The 26,775-nt window shown below is 32.5% G+C and overlaps 4 protein-coding genes across 5 annotated transcripts; 1 reads left to right on the forward strand and 3 right to left on the reverse strand.

Moving 5' to 3' along the window:
- Positions 1 to 198: 198 nt before the first annotated feature.
- Positions 199 to 3,781, reverse strand: LOAG_00432 (sema domain-containing protein; the record flags this gene model as incomplete). The annotated part of the gene is made up of 10 exons (XM_003135972.2): positions 3,504 to 3,781; positions 3,249 to 3,391; positions 2,720 to 2,978; positions 2,410 to 2,568; positions 2,055 to 2,176; positions 1,708 to 1,816; positions 1,372 to 1,490; positions 1,052 to 1,147; positions 774 to 952; positions 199 to 487 (listed from the first exon to the last, which is right to left on the reverse strand). The coding sequence occupies exons 1-10, from the start codon at positions 3,592 to 3,594 to the stop codon at positions 199 to 201; spliced, it is 1,566 nt and encodes a 521-aa protein (XP_003136020.1). The 5' UTR covers positions 3,595 to 3,781.
- Positions 3,782 to 4,759: 978 nt separating this feature from the next.
- Positions 4,760 to 7,360, reverse strand: LOAG_00433 (the record flags this gene model as incomplete). 2 transcript variants are annotated; one of them, XM_020445430.1, is made up of 6 exons in its annotated part: positions 7,246 to 7,360; positions 6,670 to 6,770; positions 6,337 to 6,558; positions 5,791 to 6,000; positions 5,382 to 5,541; positions 4,760 to 4,904 (listed from the first exon to the last, which is right to left on the reverse strand). In XM_020445430.1, the coding sequence occupies exons 1-5, from the start codon at positions 7,268 to 7,270 to the stop codon at positions 5,422 to 5,424; spliced, it is 678 nt and encodes a 225-aa protein (XP_020304104.1). In that variant the 5' UTR covers positions 7,271 to 7,360. The 2 variants fall into 2 exon arrangements, with proteins under 2 accessions (XP_020304104.1, XP_020306125.1); XM_020445431.1 differs by lacking the exon at positions 4,760 to 4,904 and having other exon boundaries at positions 5,422 to 5,541; positions 6,337 to 6,770.
- A 1,086-nt stretch (positions 7,361 to 8,446) lies between these two features.
- On the reverse strand, positions 8,447 to 10,689 carry LOAG_00434 (hypothetical protein; the record flags this gene model as incomplete). Its single annotated transcript, XM_003135974.1, has 6 exons — positions 8,447 to 8,480; positions 8,535 to 8,636; positions 9,509 to 9,627; positions 9,980 to 10,044; positions 10,314 to 10,419; positions 10,588 to 10,689. 6 exons carry the CDS (start codon positions 10,687 to 10,689, stop codon positions 8,447 to 8,449), a joined length of 528 nt encoding a protein of 175 aa, XP_003136022.1.
- A 2,717-nt stretch (positions 10,690 to 13,406) lies between these two features.
- Positions 13,407 to 26,342, forward strand: LOAG_00435 (prolyl oligopeptidase). The gene is made up of 21 exons (XM_020445432.1): positions 13,407 to 13,583; positions 19,147 to 19,261; positions 20,099 to 20,295; positions 20,424 to 20,501; positions 20,686 to 20,735; positions 20,852 to 20,933; positions 21,561 to 21,704; positions 21,797 to 22,023; positions 22,178 to 22,313; positions 22,591 to 22,749; positions 22,859 to 22,950; positions 23,216 to 23,279; positions 23,432 to 23,600; positions 23,868 to 23,966; positions 24,159 to 24,237; positions 24,366 to 24,563; positions 24,727 to 24,784; positions 25,054 to 25,156; positions 25,240 to 25,365; positions 25,720 to 25,793; positions 26,236 to 26,342. The coding sequence occupies exons 1-21, from the start codon at positions 13,530 to 13,532 to the stop codon at positions 26,326 to 26,328; spliced, it is 2,397 nt and encodes a 798-aa protein (XP_020304105.1). The 5' UTR covers positions 13,407 to 13,529; the 3' UTR covers positions 26,329 to 26,342.
- Positions 26,343 to 26,775: the final 433 nt, after the last annotated feature.

A 26,775-nucleotide genomic window follows, 5' to 3' on the forward strand; every position in this document is an offset into this window, starting at 1 on the left:
CGCTGAGTCTCATTTAAAGCTAAACCTATTAAAGAGACAGTGCCTCAGCGAAATGTTCATTTCGAAATTTGATTTGATAAGACACAAGAAAAAAGTAAACGGAATTCAGTTTCGTAAGCACAAATTTAGAGTAACAGAAAATACAATAAGTCTCAAAGTCCAAAGAAAATTAACAAAAAATGAATATGAAAAGATCATTTACCCAGCTACCGATAAGTGAGATTGTTCACGTCTATAACACAATCCACGAGCAGGATTCCATGAACAATACGGGTCAACAGCACATTGTGCACATGTAGTATGAAGCGAGCATTGGGCTAGGAAGTACTGAGCGACGTTATCCTCATCCGATAAATAGACAAATTCGCCCGGCAATAATGCCATAGCAAAAACAGTTCCAGTATTTTGCAAATTATACGTAGCTAACAATTTTGAATGCCTGTCCGCTTCTTCAAACCAATGCGCTATTTTATGCAGTTTTTGAGAACTGAAAGACAATGTATGTTACCTGAAGCCCAATTTTTTGATGAAATTTTAAATGTTTTGGCAGAATTTTCCTGCTTTCACAAAATGTGATTTAGGCTTCTGAGCTTACTGGAAATAATTTTATTACTTGGAAACATTTCAACGATGTTACTATAGCAAAGGCTAGAAAATAACATGCATGGTCTCTGGAATTTCTGAGTATGATAGTATGATAGTATGATAGAATTTCCAGTATTAGTTGAAATTCCCAAGCAGTAGAATAATTTTCAATAATGTTTAAAACTAACCTATGCGAATAAACGAAAATAACGTTGACATCTTCCATTGTATCGACAGCAATATGCGTCAGCAGTTCATCACGCAATACTAGTAATGGGCGATCAGTTGATACAGCATCTGCCATTAATAAGTGCGATCGAGCAAAATGTAGACTACTATCCGAGACAGATGCCGAATTGGCTGTACACTAAAATGATGATTTCAAATAATTTTGCAACAAAAAAGACATCGATTTGGTAGAAATAAAAAATTTTGGAGCATAAATTAATTGGTTAAGAAAATTTACCGTCCCAGGACGATGTTCAGGAACATTTTCAGGTGGTGTGATGATCCAACCATCATCGGATGAAGTTTGCTCCAAAAAATATCCGTGATCGAACAACTATGAACTTATTTCAGTATGAAACGGTAATTATGGATATAACTACATTATTTCAGTTCGTTGCTAGCGTTAGAATCAAATTCGAGTATGAATTTTAAAATAGTCGAGTCCTCTGAACTGTTTAATGACTAAATAATTTAATCAACTGTTGATTTATTACAATTCCACCCAATCACATACCAACACAATCAAGTCCATTTAAATAAGAATTATTTATGAAATACCTGACTAATACTGTTTAACGAAAATACGCAAACAGCGCTACCACCAAAGGAGATATCAGGTGTTGTGAACGTAGCGTAGAACAAACTGTCAGATCTACCATCTACACTTTGCAGTGATTCTAAAAATTAACAAATGCAGCATAAAAAATAATGAAACGAGCAAAAACCAGTATTAAAACTATATCTTAAGACGGAGCAACTACTATGAATGATTAGTTACTGCCGAAATATATTTCTTTTACGGTTTCGACATGTTTAACAAAAAAGCTGCCAACAATGAAGAAAATTTATAATTCACTGGGGGCATGTTAACTGAAAAGCATGAATCGAACGTACGCAATTCATTGAAATAAACAGGAAACTTTGAAGAAGTTGAACAGTTCAGACGAGCTTTGACAAAAGTAGTCCAGACCTGTCGCAGCACATTTTTCCCACCAACATCTTTCTATAACTTGTGTAATATATCTTTTGACTATTTATAGACTAACCGAAAAGCTGATCGACACAATATCATAACATTTCTGCATGGTGATATGGACGTACAGCTTCGATAAGTCAGAGTCATTATATGATGAAATGTAAATTACAAACGAAAATGACATTTATTGGAGCAGCTTTCAATGTCAACATAATCATCCAAAAAAAGAAATAATCAAATTCAAAAAAACGAAAACAGGACTCACCTTACAAATACGAGCAACTCTAGAGAACACTATATGTTCACAGTTCTCACGCTCAATCGCTATTTCACGGAAAAAGAAGTACACATATTTGTCAATGTTGAATGATGCCACGAAGTCCGGCTCTAAGCCATAGTTTGATTAGATTTAAGTAAATTAAATAATCATGTGCATCAAAAGAAAGTTCTAGATATTAAACCAAAAATTATGTCTAGTACCTTGAATGCTACCGAAATGTAGGGATATATAACATTGCGGTCTTTTTACCCTTACATCATTTCATTACTTGTATCTTTTAATGTGCATCGCTCTAATTCCTTATATAATCTCTTGTAATTCTACATTAATATTAATTTACCATATAACCATTTCGAATCTGTATAGATGGTTCGCATCGAGGAATACACTTCCTTATTGTTTTTGACTAGTGGCGGCCGATAAATAAGATTGTTGTCGAGAATAAGACCTGTCCTGATACCAGAATAAATAGCAGGTATATCTTCCGGGTTACCCCATTCTACAAATTTAACAGTCATGCAATAAGCCTTCCCAGATGAACATTAGGAAGTACCAACCACTAAGATAATGACCACAGATACAACGCAAAACTTCACTAACTGATGACATTTGATAAAACTAATATCTCTATAAAAAGAATTTCAATTTACCGACAAGTACCGCCGTTGTATTGAGATCTACGTGAGCTGAACAAACACCGATAACATTTTCGGGAGAGGAACGTTCTTGTAGCGACAACGCATCCAATTCACGTAGCTGCGGTTTCATAGCATTCGAGGAACAAACCAGCAATGTCTGATGACCTTCCTTCAGGAACATAAGTCGTACTCCATTGATACACTCCGCATGGCCGGCGCGACGGCACTCTTCAGCATCGGATGGGGAAACCGGGAGTTCTACGTGAGCATACTAAATTTATAATAAGGTCACACTTATTCAGTTGCAGATTTTCGTTTTAAAATAAATCCCAGAACAATCTTTAAGTGTTCATGCACAGTTTCAATATATCAGAAACTTTAACTCCTTTTACATTGGAAATAAACCTCCCATAATATATTCTCCAGCAGTATAATATGTCTCATAAAAAGTCACTTTTATAGATTAAACCTTCGCAACCATTAAAGTGACGAAAATTGCATAAAATTAGAAAATTAGATGCGAAACAAAACTATAGAGTACCAGGCCATCGGTGGATGCAGTTACATTGATATTATATGCCCACAATCGAAATAAGTGCCCATTTGCGCCCACATAAAGGGATGCAGATTGAGGATCCAGTAATAATCGCCTATACGCCAATCGTCCAACCGTAAAAACATTCTCTGAAAATTAAATTTAACTAATTCGGAATGACTATAATTTATGTCGGTTAATGTCAGGAATGCTACTCGTAGCTCAGCATCCACTCTCTTACAATCAATCCTGCAATCTCACCTGGAAATATTGCCGACAGCGAGGATGTTTCCAGAAATCGAATAACTAAAAGAAAAAGTACATCAATAGAAGGGACCTTGGAAGACACCATTGTCACCAGTCTATACAAACCGCCATCTGATACATAAATCGATATTAACAAGGGTAGACGAATTCAGTCATCTATCCGTTCGTCCTTCTCTTTCTCTGCGTTATTCAATCTCATCACTGACCGCTACTCCAATGCTTCTTATTTTCTTTATAGAGAAAGGAAAGAACATACTGAATGAAAAAAAACGAAATGTTATCTATTCATATCTTAATTGATGTATTGACCGTACGTTACGTATACTGTACCACAGTACGATTACTATTCGTACTGTACTGCGTCATACTGTACTCACTGTAAAGACAAGAATCTTTTATTTAGGTGTCTTTTTGAATTTTTCATAAAGATGAAGAATAAACAAATTGAATATCAGTGATCAAACAACTGGGCAGGAATATATGAACAGCAATATCAATACAAAAACCGTCCTAACCCGCATGATTTCCGGTTAAAATAAATTGCAACATTATAACCTTGGAAAACAAAATCTGCAACTTATGTTCGGGAAAAAAAACCCGTTATTCGACTGATCGGTTAAAATACGTGATGGATCGTTGAATTCCCGAAATAATATCCAAAAATTTTTAGCTTCACTACTCTTATTACTGCGTGACACAGTAGATGATTACAGTAGAAGGTACAAGTGGGGAAGCGAGAGTCCGGAGGAGAAGTAGAAAGCTCTATTTCATCCAGATGAAATTCTTGGCCCACAAATTTTTGCGGATGAAAAGGAGATGCTATGCAATGCCTGATTAGTTTTAGTGAAGTTCGCAGTTTGTTTGATAAAATCTTCGGGAATTTTTTTCTGTAGTAACTGTTGATCAACATCACTGAAAAAAAAAGTTCCGAAAATTTTATTTCATCATTTGGGACATCAACAGTATCTTATGGGACACTGCAACACCGATACCACGGTATTATTCTATCAACAAGGCAGTATTTTATGTTACTTTAAATAAGATAGAACAACGAGAAGGTTACGCTAATGTTGAAGTATGTTGGAAAAATTGGACGACAAACATTAAATAGAGGGCAATATCGTTTAGAAAGCTGATAAGAAGTTTCCTTTCAAACAAAAGAAGACCGCATCACTCTCTTTTCAGCTGTTAGATATTCCAAATTTATTCCAACGAAAACTCGAATAGTGAAAGATACAACAGTTTACAAATTCGCCAGTAAACGAAATTTTATTTCGCTTTAATTTCTTAGTGACAAAGCAGGTGAACAAACTGGAGTAAATGCAAATTAAGTGATAAAAACCAAGTACATCAGAATCTGCAATGATTCATTCGTCAGCGATTCAGTAAGAACGGCTGAAATAAGGCTATGTGGGATCTGATTAGGAAATCAACAATACAAAACGGCCAATATAATACATTCCACTTTTACATATTATGCTCAAACAGCTAAAAATTTCGAAATATTATACATCGGTAACAGATCCATCTGAAAATTTTTGATGGAAAATAGTAGATGAGCCCCTAATTCTGAACAGTTGCAGTTAAACAAGTCACTTAAATACTTGAACTCAAGTCAGATATCCGTGATTTGACACTAACCATTAGAAATATCCAGGGTTAGTTTCTTTTTTACATCGGAAGTTGCAACACGTAGGCAAATTTAAGACAAGTTAATAAGTTAATCTGATCAGTGGGTAAAACCACTTTCACAATTAATTTTGGAGTTAAAGAAAGATTAAAATGACGTGCTTCATAAAAGGCACTAAATTTTACTCCGACAAAGAAACAAATCCTTTCTTTTAAACACTAAAACAACTAGGAAAAAAGAACCTTTTAAAACGATCCGAATTTAGTTAGCCCAAAGAAAACTCTACAAGTTTCGCCTGAAAGAGGCACTAGATACGCCAATACCAAATGAGTTATTATAGCTTTTGAGAGTCGACAAATTATATAGACTGTGAGTATCATCGGTTTCTGATGTTTTCAAACCCTGAAAGAAATTAGAGCTAAATGAATCAGAATAATTTGAATAAATTGGGGCAATTTCTGGATTTTGAAATTCAAAGTATAAAACGAACAATTTATTAGGGTCAAGCATGAAAAAAAAAAGGCTTTTTTTCTTCGAAAAACTGGGTCACCCACAGTTCCTTACAGCATAAGAATCATTTATTTCTATTGATAAGATAAATTTAAATGTTTTTTATGCAAAGCAGCACAAATAAGAGTAGCTGTAACAGACCATGTTTGGAATCGATGATGAAGACATTAATCCTGAAGAAGGTTGGGTACTACTTCCGACAACGCTCGGAGATTGTGGCGCATTGGCAAGTATCTGTTCAAGGGCAGCTTTATCATCTATAGTACTTAATTCCAGGAGATCAAAGAGATTTGGTTTCAACTCAAATTCTTCGAAGGCATTCAGTGCTGGTTTCACTGGTTTCGTATTTTGCTGCAGTGAGAAATCATGATTTGGCGCCCAAATCATCCAACAAATTAAAAAGTCAACGTTCTCCAACACTGCTAAATAAACTGCATATCCACAAAATCTCCAATTCGTTAAAAACTGCCTTTTCCACTTATGATCACTTTATAAGAAAGCATGTCAATTTGGAAGAAGAGGATCTAGCTTTGCATTATTTTTAAAAACATAATGCTAACATAAAATACATGAATTTTTTGGGCATTTTCATTACCAAAGCCAAGATTTCAAAAATTAATTTAATAGTAATAAAAGTTAATGATCCATATTCAGTCGGATATTTTAGAATCGGATGAATATTCTAACCTGTTGAGTTGTGGCTACAGCGCGACTCGGTTTCAGTATAACGCCTGAATGAACTTTTCGAGCATGTAATTCGCAGATTAAATTTGGCACTCTCTCAACCATAATGTTTGATTGTTTCGCAGGGATTACATTCCTAGTTTTCATTTCCTTCACTTTGACTGCTAAGGCGGTTTTATTCTTTTCGTAATCAGCAATAGCTTTTCTCTCATTCTCGAAATTGTACTGAAATTTCGCAGAAAAAAACGCGGAATAATTTGAGGAATACCAAAAATCTGTTTATGATAAGAAGTTTTAGATAGTATTAATCAATAAATTTACGAAGTACTAATTTACCTCTGCCACAGATGGGTGATTAATAGTGATATCCGGAATTGCTACGCTCGGAAGTGGGAAAAACTGATGACTGATGTCCATGTGAACATCATAAACATGATCTAAAAACTAATTGTCAATCATTATTAATTTAAGCACTTGAAACTCTAAGCAATGCATCCTATAAAAATAAAGCACAAAATTCTCATTATAGGTCAAAAAAGGAAAGAAAACTGAGATTTTGGGAAAGAAAAGGAAACTGAAAAAGCAAGAAAACTGAAATTTTCGAATGGACAGAAACCCTCTCTACAGGAACTTAAATGGTTAGCAGCTTAGTTCCTCAAAACAGATTTATATATGTTTAAAATTCGTCTCTAAGAAATTCGGATATGGGAAAAAGCATCCGCCGAAAAAGTTGAATCACAACCAAAAATGTGTTCCAGATGCTTCAACTCAATCAAAAGCATTCTGCTAATGAACGAAATAAGGTTATTAAATTAAATCAAATTTTGGCATTTCTTCTATGTTATATCTTCTAGCAATACCGAGGTCAGCGCACTCAGACTCGAGTGACTCAAACAAATATGTTAAATGAACCTTCTGAATGAGTCGATGACATCATAGCTAATATACAATTAACACCGAATGTTTGCGATTGGTGACATTTGTGGGACTGCGATACAATTTCCTAACATTGCTCAAAAACCTGAAAACATAAGAGGGAAATAACCAATTTTTTGAAGTTTCTCCAAAACGAGTACCGGAAACCTTGATGAGCAATGACTGAGTCTGAAATCTCTCATCTCATTTCACATTCACTAGTCTAAGATATATACATTTCGCGAAGTTTTTTTTTGTTTGGTTTCAATTACAATACGTCATGCCAAACTAATCAATCCTGAAACATTTGAAACACACCGAAGGAAAACAAGTCTGACAATATATTAAAACTGTATGACAAATGAAAAATCACACCGATACAGCGTATCTGGCCCACCGAAAATTTCAGCAATAAGTCCTAAACTTTTTTTCACCAACTGTGGCTCAGACTACGTAATTAAAAAAGCATAAAATGTGATTAACGCAACAAATGATGGTTTCAACGGACGCTATCTTAATTACGTGGCCAGTTTAGAAAGACGTAATTACACATCAACTTCATGAAGTGATCTGGATTGAAGTATGATGTCAGACTAATATTTCCAGTTCAGGAAGCTAATGATTGACTGCAAAAGATGTTCTGAAACGAAATTTCGGAAGCTGGCCGACAATCATTTATTGAAATATAAATAAAGAGAATCAAAGAGTCTTTTCTCAAGATGGACAATCTTATCCCAGTAGACAACCTAAAACTGAGGAGAATCAGGCCTATCAGGACGAGCCAAACCCCTTAACATAGTGATAATTAAGAGCGCGTTATCAGCACTATCAAAACAAACACTTAAGGGTGACACACAAAAATAACACGGTCCATGAGCGCAAATTTTGATCTTCCATTCCTGGTTTGGAGTATAAAAAAGTGCGTGTGATCACATCCTTTTTTTCGCTTAAATATAGATGTATATTTGATGCTGTTCTAATTTGTCCCATTTAAAATGGACTCTTCTATTGTTTCCTTAATGAAATTTTTCTGATTTTTTTGTATTCATTAATTGACAGCTGAAAATTGCATTCAAAGTTTTGCATTACATTAAAAGTTATTGTCGAACTGTACTTGGTTGAATAATCTTTTGAAGTTGTTTTATTTTTCCAACATCTTTTTGTATCCTTCAATTGAGTAAGCTATCATTTTCCGTGATTAAACAAGTGTTGTATTCGTTTTAAAAACTAATCTGTAATTTTTAGAAATTTTAAGACTTTAAAAATTGGTTGTAACTTTTACAAACCTGTCAATTTCAACACATTTCACTTGCTGTGAGTTAAAGTAAAAATGAAAGCAAAGTTCTTTCAAAATAATCAGCTCTGTATAAATTTCTTTTTTCGCACCACTAAATATGGATATTATTAAGTAATTTTGAAAAATAAAGTACTGAAAAGACATGAATATGCAAATTTTGCAACTCTCAATAGCTCTGTGCCCGACCAAAGAGATTTTGAGTCGAAAAAAGTGAAAATATTCGAATAATTCGATTTGTGAATTCCTATTTTTCATTAATTATAATTTATAATTGGAATAGTTTCCCTGGAATAAGATTCAACGAAGGAGTTTTGATTCGCAGAATGCGACACATCACATAGGCAGTTGATAAGGGAAAAAAAAATTTTAATTTGGGAGTAGAAGAGGATGATAATAAAAGGATTGCAAGAAAACGTGGATTTGTGATGCTGTCTGTTTTCTCGTCTGCTAATTAATTTAATGAGTTTTCAAGCAGAAAAAGAAAACCCTGGAGGATTCTATTCGGAATTTCATCGTTAGTTTAAGGTCAATCGTAGAATTTAAAAGTATTCTTTCCGATGCTCGAAATCTTAGATTAATTTTATTCACCAATAAGTTGAACCAAGCTAATTAGCAAAATTGCATTAGTTAGTTCAATATAATCAAATTAAATTTGGTCCCAGTCATTTAATATATTAACACTGATAAGTGTGCTAACTAATTTGCCTTTTCCCCATGTTCATAAGAGTGTATTAGTGTCAAATGAGAGTAAAATTTAGATGTGAAGGACAAAGTTGACAGGCAGATAATATTTCAAGTTTGAGCATTAATTTATATGAATAGTAGGAAATGATTTTGCAACTATCTAATTCTAATTAAACCGAATTGCATCAAAAGATATGGAACTCACCAGGAGTGTCCCATATCTCAGGTCAGCTCTGGTCGAATTTTATTGCAATTAATCGGGAATATTCTGAATCCCACCTTATCGATTGCTTTTGCTTATAACAATTTTTGTTAAAAGTCGTACATTGCGGACGTCTTAGAGTCCTTTTCTGAGCATATCTCTCTAATATCTGCCATGTCCATTTGTCGTCGCTTACCTACGATTCTTGAATTTGACTTATTTGACGAATATTAAAAATCGTCTTTAATCGTCATGAGGAGCCAAGCGACATTTCCTCTACTTCATTATTTCCTTAGTAGTGACTGGTCTTGCTCGTCGATATAACTGCAAGGATTGCCTTAAGTTTAAGTTTAACATTTATTTATTGAGTCAATTCTACAACCTTACATTTCAGATTTTGGCTTATTTCCCTTCACTTATCTTCTCACTCCTTCCTATTCCCTTTGTTTATCCTGAAGCAAAGGTTAAGCGTTACGATGACCTTCGACTCTAAATATTAACTCTCGTCTCTAAATATTAACTCTCGTCCCTGTCCTCAACTATCATACCCATTCCGGAACATTAATTATGTAATCTTCTCGTAAAAATCTGTCTTTTCTGAACATCGCTTTTCCTGAAATAATTTAGTGGGAGATTCAAAATCAGTGCCGTATTTCTTCCATCCCGAAAGCATCATCTATCTGTGTTAGGCAGGTGACAGCTTTCCACTCTTTATGAAATTCTCTTTATCTTATTTTTTTTTCAGATTCTCTATATCTTATTTTATTGAAGACTAAAGTCTGCTGAATACTTCCAAATTCTAATTAGCATATCTTTCTTCTATCAATATCCTTCACTAAATTATTAATTAAACCCATATCAATGGATGTAAACTAATGAAACCTATTTTGCCACATTTCCCAAAACTGTTTCCGAATATCTGAAAAATTTTACTGAGGACCTTCTCTTCAAGTGTCATTAAATGCCCTTCCGGAAAATTCTTCGGGCGCTATAATTTGCACCTCAATTCATTTAAATGTAAAATAAAGTTTGAAAAGACCTCATAGTTCTGAAAGGAATCATAAAGAATTTAATAAAAAAAGCGTATGGTCCATCAGTGTCTCATTGTCAACATTGGAAACATTCAGATCAGAGGATTTCCTCTCAAGTATTTAACATTTTTAAATCCACCCATATTCATCGGATAGAAATGTCTGAGACACTGGAAGCTTTCGTAATTCTCGAAGTTTTGGATTGTTACAACTGAAAGCACATCCATCTATTCATTTTGTAGTAAAATTTAAATCCATACAATTTTAAGTTCATTATATTGAATAGTTTCTTCTCTTATTGCTTAACTGTTTTATCGTTCAAGATTCTAATCCATCTTTGAATTAAAAATGTGAAAAGTTTTACCAAACAAGAAAATGATCAAATGATTTGATCATAGATCTGAGAAAGATACAAGATAGAAAGGTCTTATATAACAAACTATCACTCTCACAACAGCTTTTCTCTTTTTGTCAATTTTAAAGTAAAATGAACTTAATTGGCTGTAAACATTTTATATAATATCTTCTTCTAACTACGATGCATTTTATTCGTCTTTTTGAGAATTACTTTTTGATCCATCTGTTGTAGCTTTACTTAATTCCAAGCACACTTGTCTTGAATAACAGTTTCAGTCCAGACTTAACTAAGTCCTTCTAAAAGTTTCTGAAAGCTCAGTACCAATCTTTAACTTGTTGATGAAATTGAAATTTGGGAAGACAGCAGAACATCTGCTGAAAATTTAGGGAAGTGTAGGAATTTAACAGATGCCAACCGAAGAAATGTATTTGTTTCGAAAGAGGCGATCAAGTTGATGATAAATTTCAAATTCTTACGCTCTAATTTGCGTAGATTGTCATCTAAGAAGAGAGATGAAAGGAATGAAGGAGAGAATATCGAAATTCTTCCTGAATGTTCTGGAATTTAATGATGATTGTCATTTAAAAAAACGGAGAAAAAGTTCTCGATTATAATTTTAACAATTTCTGTAAATATCATTTGATCGCATTTTTTATTAGCAATCAATAATTTACAGATGATATTTTCAGTTCCCAGCAACGGGTAGAAAACTGTGATCTTTGAAGAGTCGGTAATGGGATACATTCCTGAAATCAAAATTCTAAAATGAGCTGAAAAGGTTTGCTCTTACCATAGCTAAGAAATACTTTGAAATTTTTCTACAAAATTTAATGCAAATAAAAATTTTCGTAGTCTGTAACGATTCATTTATCCACTCAATATCAATCAAATCCAAATACTGAACTTAACTGCCCCTCTAAATACTTGATCATTTTGAGAACTATTTGAGTTACTGTACAAAATGATCCACTTCTTTTCCGAAACTAGCGGGGTAAGGCGAAATATCGTTGCAGTGATTATCATGATATGATGATGCTCATTGAATTTCTATAAATATTCCAAAGAAAAAAGGCTATCATTTCAAATTCTTCTGCATGAAATATACTATCATATCTTTTTCCGTTTCACAACTCAAATGGCCTCAATTAAAATTTCTGATAGACAGCAATTTTGATATTGTGCCAGCTAAATAACATCTTCATTCAGATATCTTTAGGCCCACGTAGATGGGATGTTATTTGTAACTACTAGCTGACGAAAATTTCATTTTTTCATAAATTTAAATTTGATAAATATTTTCGTTCTTTAAAAGAATTCAGTTATGAAAATTCAAATTCAATTCGATAATTTCCATTAAAATTCTTAAATTTCTTTCACTCGCGGAAAAATTATCAGAATTTTGAAGCAACAAAAGACCTTAGGAACGTCACACATAAAAAACGAGAAATAAAATCAAAAAGTTCGAATTAAAATGCCCATCTGCATATTCATTTTCAAACAAAACTAAAAGTATCGGAAACGCTCATTGCGTCAGATTCGATTTATTGGGAAACTTGCAGTATTTAAAATCTTTTTATTCGAAAAATATTTTTATTAAAATCTTTTTTAGTCGAATATTTTGAGAGAATTTCAGGAATAGAACATAAATGCAGTACAAATATTACAAGTACATCACGTGAAATACGTCATATATGCAAATACGATGCAAAGACGTACTGTGCGTTCAACGTAAATGGGAATACATTAAACACAATGTATCTACAATATAATGATACAGATTACAAAGACTTTTTCAGAAATACTGATTGAAGCAATTGTTATCAGAAAGTCAAACTCCCAAATAATTTTCTATAAATTTCAGTAATTCTGTTGCTTCAACATTTGTCTTCTTTTGTGATTTTCAATACATAAAATCTTAAATATTTCTTATATCTCAACTAATTTAATCTCGTATTGAATCATTTTCATTTGAGGTTAATTAAGTTAACCATTTGATAAACATTATCCAGACTGAAACGATTTTATACTTTTAATATCATAAAAGTTTCCTTCCAAGTTTAAGCGCAAAAAAGTAAAGGACGAGTTTTAAATTTATTATTAAATAATAGCATATTTTGGATTGTAAAATGGGAATTTTTCCGCCATTAGTTGAAGTTGAAACCTTTCAGCCTATATACTTTTGCTTATGAATATAACATAACATGACATAGCTACTCATCTAATCGATGCATAGATATTGTGTTGTTGAAGTGAAGTGAAGCGAAGTGAAGTGAAGCACTTTCTTGCGACTTCTCACTCTTCCAACTGCGCCTTCATTTTCAGCTTTTACTCGATGAATTGCACGAAGTCTTTTTATTACATGCTTTTTGTTGTAGTTCATCAAGCCGTTTTAACATTCGCTTTGTAAAATATTCCATTGAATTTTTCAATTTATTGTTTCTTCACTTCGAAAGAAACTTTTTTCTACAAAATTTAAAAAGTTTCGAAAGTTTTCAGAAATCAAAAAACTATTCAAACATTTTCGACTGATATTTAATTTTTGCATCGCAGTAAATCATTTCTTGTTGTTGAAATTACAAAATTTTCAGCTCCGTTTTCTTTAGTAAACCATTTATTACCCGAAGTGGACTATAAATCCTGAAAGAAAAATTCTCACTAATGGATTCGATATGAAAAGAGATTGGACAAATCCTGGTTAATAAATGAATCATGACAGTCTCGATCATAAACAACGACGCAGATCTTTTAGAAGGAGCCGATAAGGTTCATTTTATCTTATCTCTGAACCATTTTAATCCCCATAAATTATGCAAATTACTGTTGCAAACTTATTACCCTAATAATATCGCTACTTTACAAAAGTGTGATAAATTTTCTTTGGTGGTTTGCTATTGTAAAAGGGATGACAATCCAGCTCACTTGCGTCAACCGGTTGAAGTCACGTGTTCACTTCTGACTGATATGTTACAATATATGAATATACATGAAAGAATATCAGATATCATGTTTCAGTTTTGGGAAAACATAACTTTTTATAATTGTCGAGTAGCGTAAAACGACTGTATTCATTAAAACTTTAAGCCATGAAATCTGGTAGAAAGCACTTAACAAATGATATCGTTTATTGAATAAAAACTTCCGGAAATTTCTTTTTGTTTCTTAATATCGAGATACAAAATACAGTAAGCATTCAGGAAGTGGACATATTCTAGATCTCAAGACTTTTCAGAAATTTCTGGGAGTTTTGTATGCTTATCCATTCCTCACTTTTGGACATATAAAATTAACTGTTTTTCTTATGAGAAGTTTGTTATATAACAAGCTGACCTGAAAATTGTTTGTCATATAATCTTTCCTTATTTCTTCCGATATACATATTCCGAAGGACAAATTCAGCTCAGTTCTGGAAGAGATGGATGAATTTTAGTATTCGGTTTTCGGTTCTATTTCTTCATCGCATCCTCTCCCTCATAAAATACCATTCTCTGTTCCTGCAAGAAAACAAGAACTATCCACAAACTTGTTTTGATCTGATCGGACGGAAACGTTAAAAGGAAAGGGTTGACAGAAGCAAAGAAAAAAGAAATGACCAAAATAGCAATTCCCAGAAAGAACTGGTTTCCTTTAATATTTACTGCTTGCATAATACTTGCACACTATAATAACAGCTATCCAAATGTTCATCAGAATCTGTCCGCTCGAAGATGACATCTTTGGACATGAAATAGGAAGAGTTACCTTCTTTGCACAATGTTTAACACAATGTCTCATTTCAAGTTCATTCTACCTGAATCTTCATTATATTTAATCTGCTTAGTAAGGTGTTTTCATACACCTTTACGACTTGTTGCTTAACCTTTCTCCATTCTAGAAACTTTACATTACTTTTCAAGGTCTAATTCAATATACCAATTCAGTGCAATCTATCCCATTTCTAATTTTTCATGCCACAAGTTCACATATTTAAAAATCGTTCTGTGATTTATTTCATTTCGACGTTTTGCTAATCTCCTTAAAATTAATAGCCCTATTTTACGAGCATAAATTGGCATATATAAAAACGAGCAGCAACGTTATCAGTAGATGCATTTGACAGAATAGATTAAAAGTTAGTTTTGCAAGCTTCTTTTAAGTGGCTCATTTGCACAAACGGTTCAATCAGAAATATATAGAGAAGTATGCATATTATAAGATGCATTTAATTAAATCAAAAGATTTCTGTTAAGCTATCATATCATGCAAATCGATTTTGAAACTAAGTAGGGATTTTAATTTGATGTTATCATTCACTTATAGATTTATCCAATCTCAAATTGTATTTTTTGAATATAAATTTGTAATTCTATATTGATCAATGATAATTCATTTTTGGGAGTTATGTACGATAGAAGTATGGATATGAACTGTTCGTCTCATTCCTTATAATAATAATTCTTAAAGAAATGAGAAATGTGTTGATAAGAAATGTTTTCAAACAATTTCTTAAGCTTACTATCAACCACTTTTGCTTCCTAATTTTCCGATTCATATGAAAGTATCTAAGATCTTTTTAATTCCTGATCTCTTTCGCTTCTTCTCATCCTTCTCCTCTCATAAAATTGCGCATCTTTCTCTTGCTACTTATGAGCTACTTCAGGAAACTTTGATATCTCTTCCTCACCGGGTAGCTGGGTGAGATGCAAGCATTAAGTAATTCAATAGTAAGTTTTTAATAGCTCATATCTTTCATTTATTTCTACAGATGACTTTTCCTTGATTTATTTCCGTCAAATTTTGGTTGTTCTATTCTCAAATTGAACTCATTTTTATTCAACTTCATCGAAAATCCATCTTATTTATACGCATAACATATTTATGCATTAGCATATTTATATTTAATCTACAGCATTTGGCTTTTGCCGGTAATTAATTATATGGATACCGGTAATTAAGCAACTAATTAATGCCACTATGGTTTTGATCCAATTAATGGTAATGGGAAGGTATTTGCTCTCAACTGATTTCCTTTTTATATTAACAAACGTTGACAAATCATTTTTAAAAACTACAATGTTTTTTTTTCTCTTTTTTTATGGCAATAGATAAACAGCTTCGGGGGAATTTTGGGATATTAGAATTTCAAGGATTATTAATTCTAGCAGATACGACTGATCTGGTTCTAATTCGGGGCTTATCACGCTTCATAGAAGCGCAAATGTTCTACCTTCCTTTAGCTCCTTGTTATATTTCTTTCCGATTTCTAGAAAAGCTTCTATTTCAAAATTTATTAAGTAATTTAATGGTAAGTTCTTTCCTTAATTATATTTAATTCCTTAATTATATTTAATTCGTAATCAGAAATATAGCTGTATAGCCAAATGAGTAACGTCATTGCATGAACATGATGCAAAATGAAATAAAAAGATTTCTTTTTTTCTAGGCCATTTTTCCTTACTGTCCTTTTTGAAATATCTTGTAGGACGGGATGATTTGCTTTTTATTTAGCCTTGGAATCTTTAATATCTGAGACGTATCGGGAATCGTTTTTAATATCTGAGACGTATCGCGAATCGTTTTTGGATTTTATAAAAGTTTAGCGCAAGGGAGTTTTCAGTTTTCTTTAACCTTCACTTCTATTTATTATTTATAATTGCAGTTTTGCATAAAGAGATTCGAGAATTTGAATATTATCACTCAGGTTATCACATCTAAATTTCGGTCAGAATATTATCACTCAGGTTATCACATCTGAATTTCGGTCAGTCAAAGGAGAAACAAAATTTTGTGATAACATATATGTTCAAAAACTAATTTCTGAATAGAGAATTTTAAGATTTTTTAGAATTAGGGAGCAAGTAAACAGTCCCGATTGTTCTAGTGAATTTCTAATATTATTTAGGGAATTAAAAAATATGATTACTGTCTTTCAGTTTTTTTTTTTGTAAATGATTCAATAAATGCACTTGTTGATTGCATTTGGATGGTGTCGGAAGTTACAACAGAAATGTTTTTCCGTTACCTTCCCCGTTTTTCTGAAAATCTAAAGGTTCCTGAATAATTGTGTGAAAGTCATCGTGGCAGATAATTATTTCAGGTTGTGCTCAAATTATCAATCCTTTCATTTGCTACACTCAGTTTGGATATCAGAGGTTGGCTTAGTTCTAAATATTGGTTGCTTTTAGATTCTAAGAATGAAATCAATCCTCTATCATCCTGTGCTGATAAATAAGATAAGGGAAGAGGTTGTATGAAGTGAAACGATTTCATAGCATTCTAGTGCTTTGTGATTACAGAGAATGATATATGGCATTGGTCCCATTCTATAGTGTTATTTTAAGCTTTAACCTGTAGGATTCGAAGCATTTTGAACGGATAATAAGGAAAGGAACTTTTCGAGACAGTAAAATGAGCTGAAAAAAAAAGTGATTCTGGACATCTTGTTTTAAAGAAGAAAACTGAAGATAATCATGCAATTCCATCCGATACAATCCTACCTGCTTTGATCCTTGTCTTCAGTCGTAGAATTGATTCTCTATTGCATTCGTCCTCATCGTACTCGTTCCAACAATTATTTCTCAGCAGTTCTGGACACAATTCCTTATACTGAGTATAGCTCTTCAGTTCTATTCACTTCAACCGAATATTCAATTCAGTGATTGTGATGCTCCATTGAAGGAAAAATGATAAAAGTGGCGTAAAAATTGGTGTCCTTTTTTTTTCAAAAAAAAAAGGAAAAAAAAAACAAAGACAAATGTTAGTTGACTTCTCATTGTTTTTTACTTAATCATTTCTTCCTGAAGAGAGGGTTAATCTTTATTGCATTTCTTGGAAATTGATTTCAAAAAATTTTCAAATTATCCAAATCTCGAAGCAGTCATTATCTTAACAATCATTTCTCATTAATTTAATCAATTAGTATATCAAATTAGATTACATATAGATTAAAGGTAAAAAAGTACCATTATAATCAAATCTTACCAGTATTTTCGCATGAGGCTGAATTAATGTAATTTTGTAATGTAACATTTTAATAATATCATGATGATTAACTTATCCTTAACTTCGTTTCCAATCCACTTTTTCCTTTCAACGGGTAAATCACGTCATCCGAATACGTGTTTGTTAAGTATTACACGTTTTTAGTGCTGTAGAAAATGTTTTGTGGAAAGGTATTCTTGGAAGAAATAAATTCAAACTGTGCCACTTTTTTTTTACTAAAATTAATTTTTCCAACTTACTGCCATATATTTACAAATTCAGTGAATAATGCTCTGAATCTATAAATTGTTTAAATATTTTCGAAATTTAAAGGGAGGAAGTAATTAATTCCTTCTCGTTTTGGAAAATTGAACTAAAATCTAATTGGTATTATCTTATATACTAGTGACGGGTCCAAAGAACCTCTTTATTGACAATTTACAATTTACAAGTCACCTACGCATTTCCATATATGTAATTTAAGCTGGCTTAATTCAACCAATAAATTTCCAATCTCACCCAAACTTTTATGTTATAAATTCTCAATTTACATTATCAATAGATTAGAACTAATTAATTTCTTCTTGAAGAAACAATTAATTACACCACAAAATGTTCTGTTGTTGGCTTTGTAGTGCTGTTATTGTTACTTAGAGTAAGTAGTCATTTCACTGGTCAGTTGATATTGGACATCTTTCCCAATAGAAATCAAACTCTGGTTCTGTCTCATTTCTTTCATTTGGAAAAAAGAAATCCAAGATTGATTTATAACTGTTACTTATAATAAGTAATAACTGATCAGTTGATGCTGAACACCACAAATTTGTAATCTTACCAAGGATACCTTTCACTACTTGTCCTTCACATAGTTATTCATCCTCCAACTTTATTTGCATGGATAGATATCAGGAAACGAGTGATACCCACATTATCAGTGTCTCCTCTTCACTCATCCCTTGTGACAATATTTGATGTCTCAATTAGTGAAGAAAACATTGTTGAATAAACAAGAACGGTCAGTTTTTCCAATTCTTGTAGAAATAGTACCTAATTTCATAAGTTTTGCAAGTTATATGATGAAATTCATGAAAGGATCGATCAACGAGAGAGAGAAAGAGAGGGAGAGAGAGAGAGAGAAAGAAGGAAAAGAAAGGGGAAAAATAAACAGCTAAGTTTAATACAAATTCAATCAGTAAATTTTGACATTATGTGCATGCTTACATACGACAAAGGACAATTTTGTATTTAAAGTTTGGACTTTAATTTAAATTAAAACTCGCAAAGTGTTATAGCTTGTACCTTTCTTCTTAATCTACTTTTTTTTTTATTTAAATGGATCTTCAGATTTAAATCTTATATAATTTTACAGGAATTGATAACTTCGGGACCGTTCGAACGTAACTGGCGTGGTATTATCATCGCTCTACTGGTTATCGCAGCCATGTGCTCGCTTATTCTGGCTGCCGCACTCCTTATCACACCAGGTAAGTTGTCACCGAACTGTTTTCAGTTAATCTTACATGTACGAATTGAAGTACCACAAGCATTGAGCATATCCGAAGTATCACGGGATCAGTTTTAAAAAAAAGAAAACATGTAAAATTGTACTGTGATCGGAGTTTTTGTGCGACACTGAACTCTCCCCATACTAACTGTTGTCCTCTGCTATCACTGTAAAACTTTCTTCTCAAAGGAAGTCCATCTCATCGATAGTAAATGCTAAGTAATTCATAAACTTTGACCTCCTAAATATTTGGTAATAGAAACTGCACAACAATGAGATGTGCGTTCTGTTATTTAGTACATTTTATTGCTATTATCAAACAAATATGCAAATAGAAGAAATGTGGCGGAAAAAGTTTTGCCTTTTAAAATAATTCTTGTTTGAAATATGTTTGTTGAAAAATAACTTTGGGAAGTGAAGTGAAGTGGGATCCTTTTTTTTCAGTAAATGGTGATAATTATAGCTGCTCATCAATTCAAAATACTGATATATCCATTGTACATATATCCCTTAAAATTTGATAATCCATTTTACAGATAAATGAGCAGCTATAATTATCACCACTTACTGATAACATCATTTGTTGTATTGTCACATAATTGTTGAAGATTCTTCATTTTACCCAAACATATCTTCTGGGAGTTCCATGGTTTACTTCGTAATTTCAACTTCACAAATGCGCATAAAAATATCAGAAGTTAATTTATCGATGTTATTATTTTTACTTGCAATTTCTTAATTTTAGGGAATTTTCGTTTTCACTTGAATTGAAAATTTCCAGTTTAGATTAAAGTAAATTGAAATTATGGAATTGTAGCCAGTCTTGGTGGAGCGATCAAAGGGATGCCATTAACGTTAACAGATATTTTGCATAACACGTTGTTGGGTCCAGTAGAGACAATCGAATGGATTGACAATGACAAAATTGTGCTTAAAACGATAGATTCCATCCGAATAGTTAACACTTCTACAATTCCGATCACTTCTGTTCTCTACACAAAAAATGATATCCTGGTTAGTAACAATGGTATTTGAATTCAGTGATCTTTCATCGATGATACGTATATGCTTTGAAAGCTAAACTTAAGTAATTAAGGTCTAATGGGCTAATTAATTTAAATAAAGGATGGGTTTATTTGCAGGGTAGACAAGGACATATTAATCAAGTTATTTTCTCGCATGATTCTTCCTATATTGCTCTTTCATATGATGATAGGAAGGTAAATTGCGATCTTTCTCGTATTTTTTTTTTTTTTGGTATTTTGAGCAATCAAGGGACAGTAATTATCAAATGTCAACTTTTAATGTCACTAAGCGCCTAATAATAAGTGCGGTATTTGATCTGCATTGGAAGTAATTGAAATATCATTCTTTCGAAATTTACAAATTATTCTGGAAGTACAGTTTCAGAGTGGTAACGCTATGACTTATTTAATTTATTCTATGCAGTCACAGTAAGTCTTTTTGAGATTTTTAGAATCAATTAAATATTTTAATTTATTTGTTAGCGAAAATTTTGGTCAATCTTTTCTTATTATACCTCAATCGCCTTTACTTCTATTCATTACAGAACATTTGCATCGGTTGGACCGCAGGGGACGGGTGATGAGTTATTGCAACTATTTGTTTGGAATCCAATGTCGAATGATTTCGTGAGCTTTACAAACAGTTTTGATTACATCTCGGCTAAATATCGATTTTGAGGTGTAGTAGGTCAAAGGGTACTAGCGATTCAGTCTAGATTTTCACATAACGTAGTATACAATTTCATGCTTTCACGTGATACTTTGTTTATTGATTTTACATGTCCAAAAGAAAATGGATAAACAAAGAAAATCTCTCCGAAATGTCTATTTTCTGGATGACCAAATGTCTCCATTATCCGGTTTCCGTTACAAAGACATAAAAACCGCAACTTTCCGGAAATTGTCAATGAATGATGTCATTTGTTGAATGTTTTCTTCGGATTTCATCCTTTGCCAACTATACACACTTAATTAAACGAAAATTTCCTCGAATATCCAAGTTTCCTTGTAGTCTGGACTATCTACTCTCGAAATTTTTTTGCTCAGTTTTTAGGATAAGCTTAGGTTTGGGAACTTCCCATTTTGATAAAGATTATTTGAAAGGAGCAACTTTGTTTTGTCATTTTATAAAAGCTTTAAACATTGTAGAATATGTTTGAAAATTTCCCAATCCCAAAATAGTTCCAAAAGAGGCTATATTCTTTGTCGTTTTATCTTTGAAAAAAATTTTTTAGCAGAATAACGGTTTTGCAGGCATTCGTACACCGAAATGATATTTATTACAATGAGGGACCTGATCGTAATTATATACACCGGATTACCCGAGATAATAATACATTGGTGTATAACGGGATTGCGGACTGGATTTATGAGGAAGAAATTTTCAACACTAATGTAGTAAGCAAATGCATTCAATTTGATGGGAATTCGATCAGTAATGCTATTCTTTGACATAATAATCAGCCACACTGAAAAGAAAATTCTTCAAGGGTATGTGGTGGTCAAAATCAGGACGGTATTTGGCTTTTATCAAGACTGATGATCGTAAAGTCCCACTAATACAGTATCCACTGTTTGGGCAACAACAGTATCCGGCGATCAACAAAATACCTTATCCAAAAACGGGTGTCGAACAGTTACCTGAAGTTACTGTCAATATTTGGAATAAGGAAAGTAAAATAGCTCGAAAAATGGGCATTATTCTTGGGCAGAAAAGGTTATTTCCGATACAAACTTGAAAATACTATTTCATCCTAAGTTCGCTAGTGAATTTCAAAATGTTTTAATCTTTATTGAAAAAGGATTTCAGTAAGATTAATAGTGCAAGTTTAAACATAACAAGATTAGGAAGATAAGGAAATTTCCTTCAGTTTGTCAACCTATTTATTCTCAGTCTCCTGGATATCGCTCTATAATGAAGATCTTTTAATGGCTGTATTTGCTAACAGATATCAAAATGTTGTATCAATTACAATTTGTACCTTCGACTCCGGAAAATGTGTTTTGGTAGGTCAATTTTATTGAATTAATATAATATTTTATGGTATATAAACTTCTCACTTTTTATCATCCCAAGAGTAAACAATTTTTTTAAAATGCGATCACACGGATATTTCTGTTGGCATCTGAAGTTATAATTCGTCACTTGTTTCACATAAAGTCATATGTTGTTCTTTTACTTTCAGAAATTATATCGGTGGAAAGAGGATATTTTTTGATTCATACCGCAAAACTTATAATTTCACTTTTGAGAGGAGAAAACTTATGTTCCATGAATTTCTAGAATTTCAAACAGTATTACACTATTGCTGGACATAGACTGTGGGCTGAACCGGAAAATTTCCGTATCCGGCACTTTTCTAATGATTCATACTTCGTCAGCTTACCTGGACACACCGCATCTGGTGAAATATTCACTCAAGTTGCTCGAGTATCAGTGCCTGTAAGTTTGCTTGCTTTCTGACCTGTTTTTTGAATCTTTGAATTTTAATAAGGTTTAACAAAGTGAAATTGAACTGTTGGAACTTATTTTTTTTTTTTTTGTTTTACAGAAAAGCTACACATATGGGAAAGTAACATTCCTCACCCGAAGTGATTATGATGTGACATCAATCACTGGCTACAATCAGAAGACGAAACTCCTGTAAGTATGGTTTCAGCATTCTTGTATCTTTCTGGATTTCTACAGTCTAGGATTCAGTGAATTGGTGATAATTCCATTTTGGTCAATTGAAAATAAAGTTAAAACGATTTAATTTTAAATAATTAAAAGGAAAATGTTCTAAATTCCCTCAAACATAGACTAACTTTGAAATGACCCCCTAAGCATAGACTAAACTTCTTCTTTACCATCCATTTGTCTGAATTGCGTTTCTTGTCTATGCGAATGCGAATCTGTCATTTTTTAGATACTTTATGGCTGCATCTCCATTGTCATCGCAAAGGCACATGTTCACGACTTCGTATCATGTAGTAAATTAATTTCCTCCTAATTTAATTGGAATCGAAAATTGTAAATGTGTAGAAAATCGACGTTGAAATTTTGAATTAAAAATTTGATTAAGACATCAAAAAGATCAGAAATATATATAAGTCTTCTAATAGAGACCAAAATTGAATTTCAGATCAGGAATGATGATAAACCAGCAAAATGTGTGACATGTGGTATTGCCCCAGATTGTACATTCCAGGATGTGCTGTTTTCAACTAATGCAGATAAATATATCCTATGTTGTCGTGGTCCAGGCATACCTCGAGTCTATTTATCATCCATTTCCTCTAACAATTCATTGAGTAATTTTTTAAAAAAAAACGATTATACAGTAATCATACAGTACCCAATATACCTTAACCTTTAATTTTTTAATAACTAAATGAACTATATGTGTTATTATAAGAGATTTCCCTGTCATTTTAGCAGTAGTGTATATTTATTATTTAAACTAAATTTAAACCGTAAACAGAAACTTATGTCGCTACATTAAAGAGAGAAGAAAGGTCTTCATATCATACTTGACATTACTGTTTGAAATCAAAGTCATACCTCATATTACTTTGTAGTCGAAGAATTGACAGAATGGAAGGATCTGGAACAAAAGTACAACGAGAGAGCTCTCGCTACAACGCGATACGAAAATGTCACTTTGCGTAATGGATATGGCAAGTGCTACATTCTTTTGCTTTTCAAATCATTCTATCAAATATTAGATAAATTCTGAGGTCAATGCCGGTCTTGACCGAATGTCAAATGAGAATACGGTTATTGAATGAGTTGAAAATGATTGGATATTCTCAAATATTAAATAATTATACAGCAATAAATGAGATGGGAAAGTGAAGTTAATGTTGCAGTAGCAATCGTGAAAATGCTATTACCGCCAGGTTTCGATCAAACAAATATTGATACCAAATATCCAGTCATTCTTTCCGTGTTGGTTTTTAATTTGTTTTCATCCTATCTTGTTTTTTCCTTTTTTACCGTAATTACTTTACATTACTATTGGTTTAGTTTTATTACTGAAATAATATTTTAGTCTTATTTTCTCAGGCTTTTTATAGGTATGCAGGACCAGGTTCACAAAAGGTTACTGAAGAGACAAAACCAAACACAATGGATATGTTTCTAGCAACTAATACAAAGTATATTGTCGTTTACATTGATGGTCGTGGATCTGGCATGAGAGGATGGAAATATAAAGAACCATTATATGGCAATTTAGGAACGGTAGAAATTGATGATCAAATTGAAGCAATGAAGTAGGTCCTTCTAGTCATTCCCTTGTTATCTCCAGAAATTCGGATAAAAAAAAGAGGATTCTGTTATGATTTCAAATGGTTTGATTTTTTTGAAACTCTGAAGTCTTTGAAATCCCGAAATTTCAATTTTTTGATTATTCGAATCGCTGTTATTTCCTTTCAGAATCTTAGCTTCCAAACATCGATTTATTGATTTGAAGCATATTGCAATCTGGGGATGGGTAAGTGTCTCTTATCAGTTCTGCAAGGCATTTACAATCACTTTAAATCGTACAGATAATTAAAAAATAAAAAAAGAATCAACAATTGAAACCCAACAAAAATTATAAATCAAAAAAAATCCTCGCCCCACGGAACTTCAATATAACATTGGTCAAAATCTAATAAGAGCTTTTCTACGATACTTCATTCAATTAAAATTAATTAAACATACATGCTAGAGTGAAAGGATATGTGTTGCACTTATTATAACCATAGTTCGCTATTACAGTCTTATGGTGGATTTGTCACAGCTCATGTGGTCGAACGCGACACGAGCCATTTGTTCAAATGTGCTGTGAGTATTGCACCTGTTACGGATTTCAAGTTTTATGGTAAGGTTCAAAATAAACACAATGATAAGCCATGTTAAGAAACATTGGAGACATTCTTGCAAAAACGAGATTAGCGCTTGCAGATGCCACATACACAGAACGTTATATGGGTGATGCAAGTGAGCATGCATACGAACAAGCCAGTCTTATCAGAAATGTTAGCATGTTCAAAGAAGTGCAGTTTTTGCTGGTACATGGAATTTCTGATGGTAAGAAAATTTCCTTACTTATGTTCGGATTCTTACTGCATTAGTTCCTTACTTTCACTTGCAAGATATACTCTTGCAATTACTCTGCTTGATACGGCAGTTGAGAAGTAATCCTTAGAATACTATTCTTGATATTCTGGCCTTTCTGGCTTTTTAATAGAAAATTTCGAGGTATTCAGTGATTCCAAAGTTTGCAGCTGAACTTTACATAATGTAGTGATCATTTTCGTGATAATTTTCAGAGCTCTAAGTCATCTTCTTTGTTCATTAATACACTTTTACTCAAATTTAGATAACCACCGAAACTAATTTTAAATAATCATTCTTCCTATATAATTTAGTTGTTGCTTGTAGATAACGTCCATCTGCAGAATTCTGCACAACTGATAAAAGCACTGGGTGAAGCGAATATACAATTCCAACTTATGGTTTGTTTTTATAAATTTTAAATTTCAATTATCAGGACAACAGACAGTATAGGTACGGAAAGTTTCAAGAGATTCAGGGATTCAAAAGTTTAAAAGTTAAAATTTCGAAAGATCCTGAAATACTTTCTTAATTCGGTTAGCACTTTTTTATATTTTATTAAAATGACATGTTCGCTGTTCTAAATCAATCACTGAGTTGAATAAATACGTCCTTTTTTGCGAAAACATCAAAATAGCCTGGTATTTCTATTCGGCTAATGTTATTGTTCGTACAGTTTTATAACAGTAACCTTCTACCTTTAAATTTTAATCTTCTTGATTTTTAACCTCAAGTCTTATTCTTTCTTAAGACCATAACTTTTGATCTCCGGAAAAAAGCTAAACTTTCCTACAATGAATTTTTCAACCTAAATTAAAACAAATATAGTAATTTAATTTGCAGATCTATCCAGATGCAAACCATAGCCTATTTTGGCCTCGTCTACATCTGTTCACCATGCTGGCGGAATTTTTTGCAGAATGCTTCCAGCGTTAAGTTTATAACATGCCATTCATAAAAACCATTAAAATGGATTCATTTGAAAATGAATACAAAAATGAATAAAGCAGAGCTCAATTTAGATTATTTTTGTTCTTTTTCATTTTTAAATTAACTTTTAGGAAACATTGCGCCGTTTTTTTTCTTTATCATTTTCTGGCCTTTGTTTTCCGACAAAATAAACTCTTCCAAAATCCATCGAACAGATTTTCACAACATTTGTCCTAAAATTCGTGTTGGAAGAAATATGAAATCTGAAACCCAATCGGAACTTTTTGTATCACCTGTTGAAATTTGAGATATCTTCGAATTTCGGATGTTTTCGCAATATCTGTGACACCTTCTAAATTTGTATTATTGTCGCCGATTAATCGATGTTCTGGAAGTAGAACTGTTTTCACATTATATAATTTTGTGATGGATGAACGGTAGTTCATCTGTATG

This window comes from Loa loa, assembly GCF_000183805.2.
Source record: "Loa loa unplaced genomic scaffold supercont3.94, whole genome shotgun sequence".
Taxonomy (NCBI): Eukaryota; Metazoa; Nematoda; class Chromadorea; order Rhabditida; family Onchocercidae; genus Loa; species Loa loa.

Excerpts from the sequence above, each read along its gene's own strand:
- LOAG_00435 (XM_020445432.1), top strand. The coding sequence starts at position 13,530 with ATGACAGTCTCGATCATAAACAACGACGCAGATCTTTTAGAAGGAGCC. Across the intron at positions 20,736-20,851 it reads ATTTATTCTATGCAGTCACA|AACATTTGCATCGGTTGGAC; the intron begins GTAAGTCTTTTT and ends TATTCATTACAG. Across the intron at positions 23,967-24,158 it reads CACTTTGCGTAATGGATATG|TAGCAATCGTGAAAATGCTA; the intron begins GCAAGTGCTACA and ends TTAATGTTGCAG.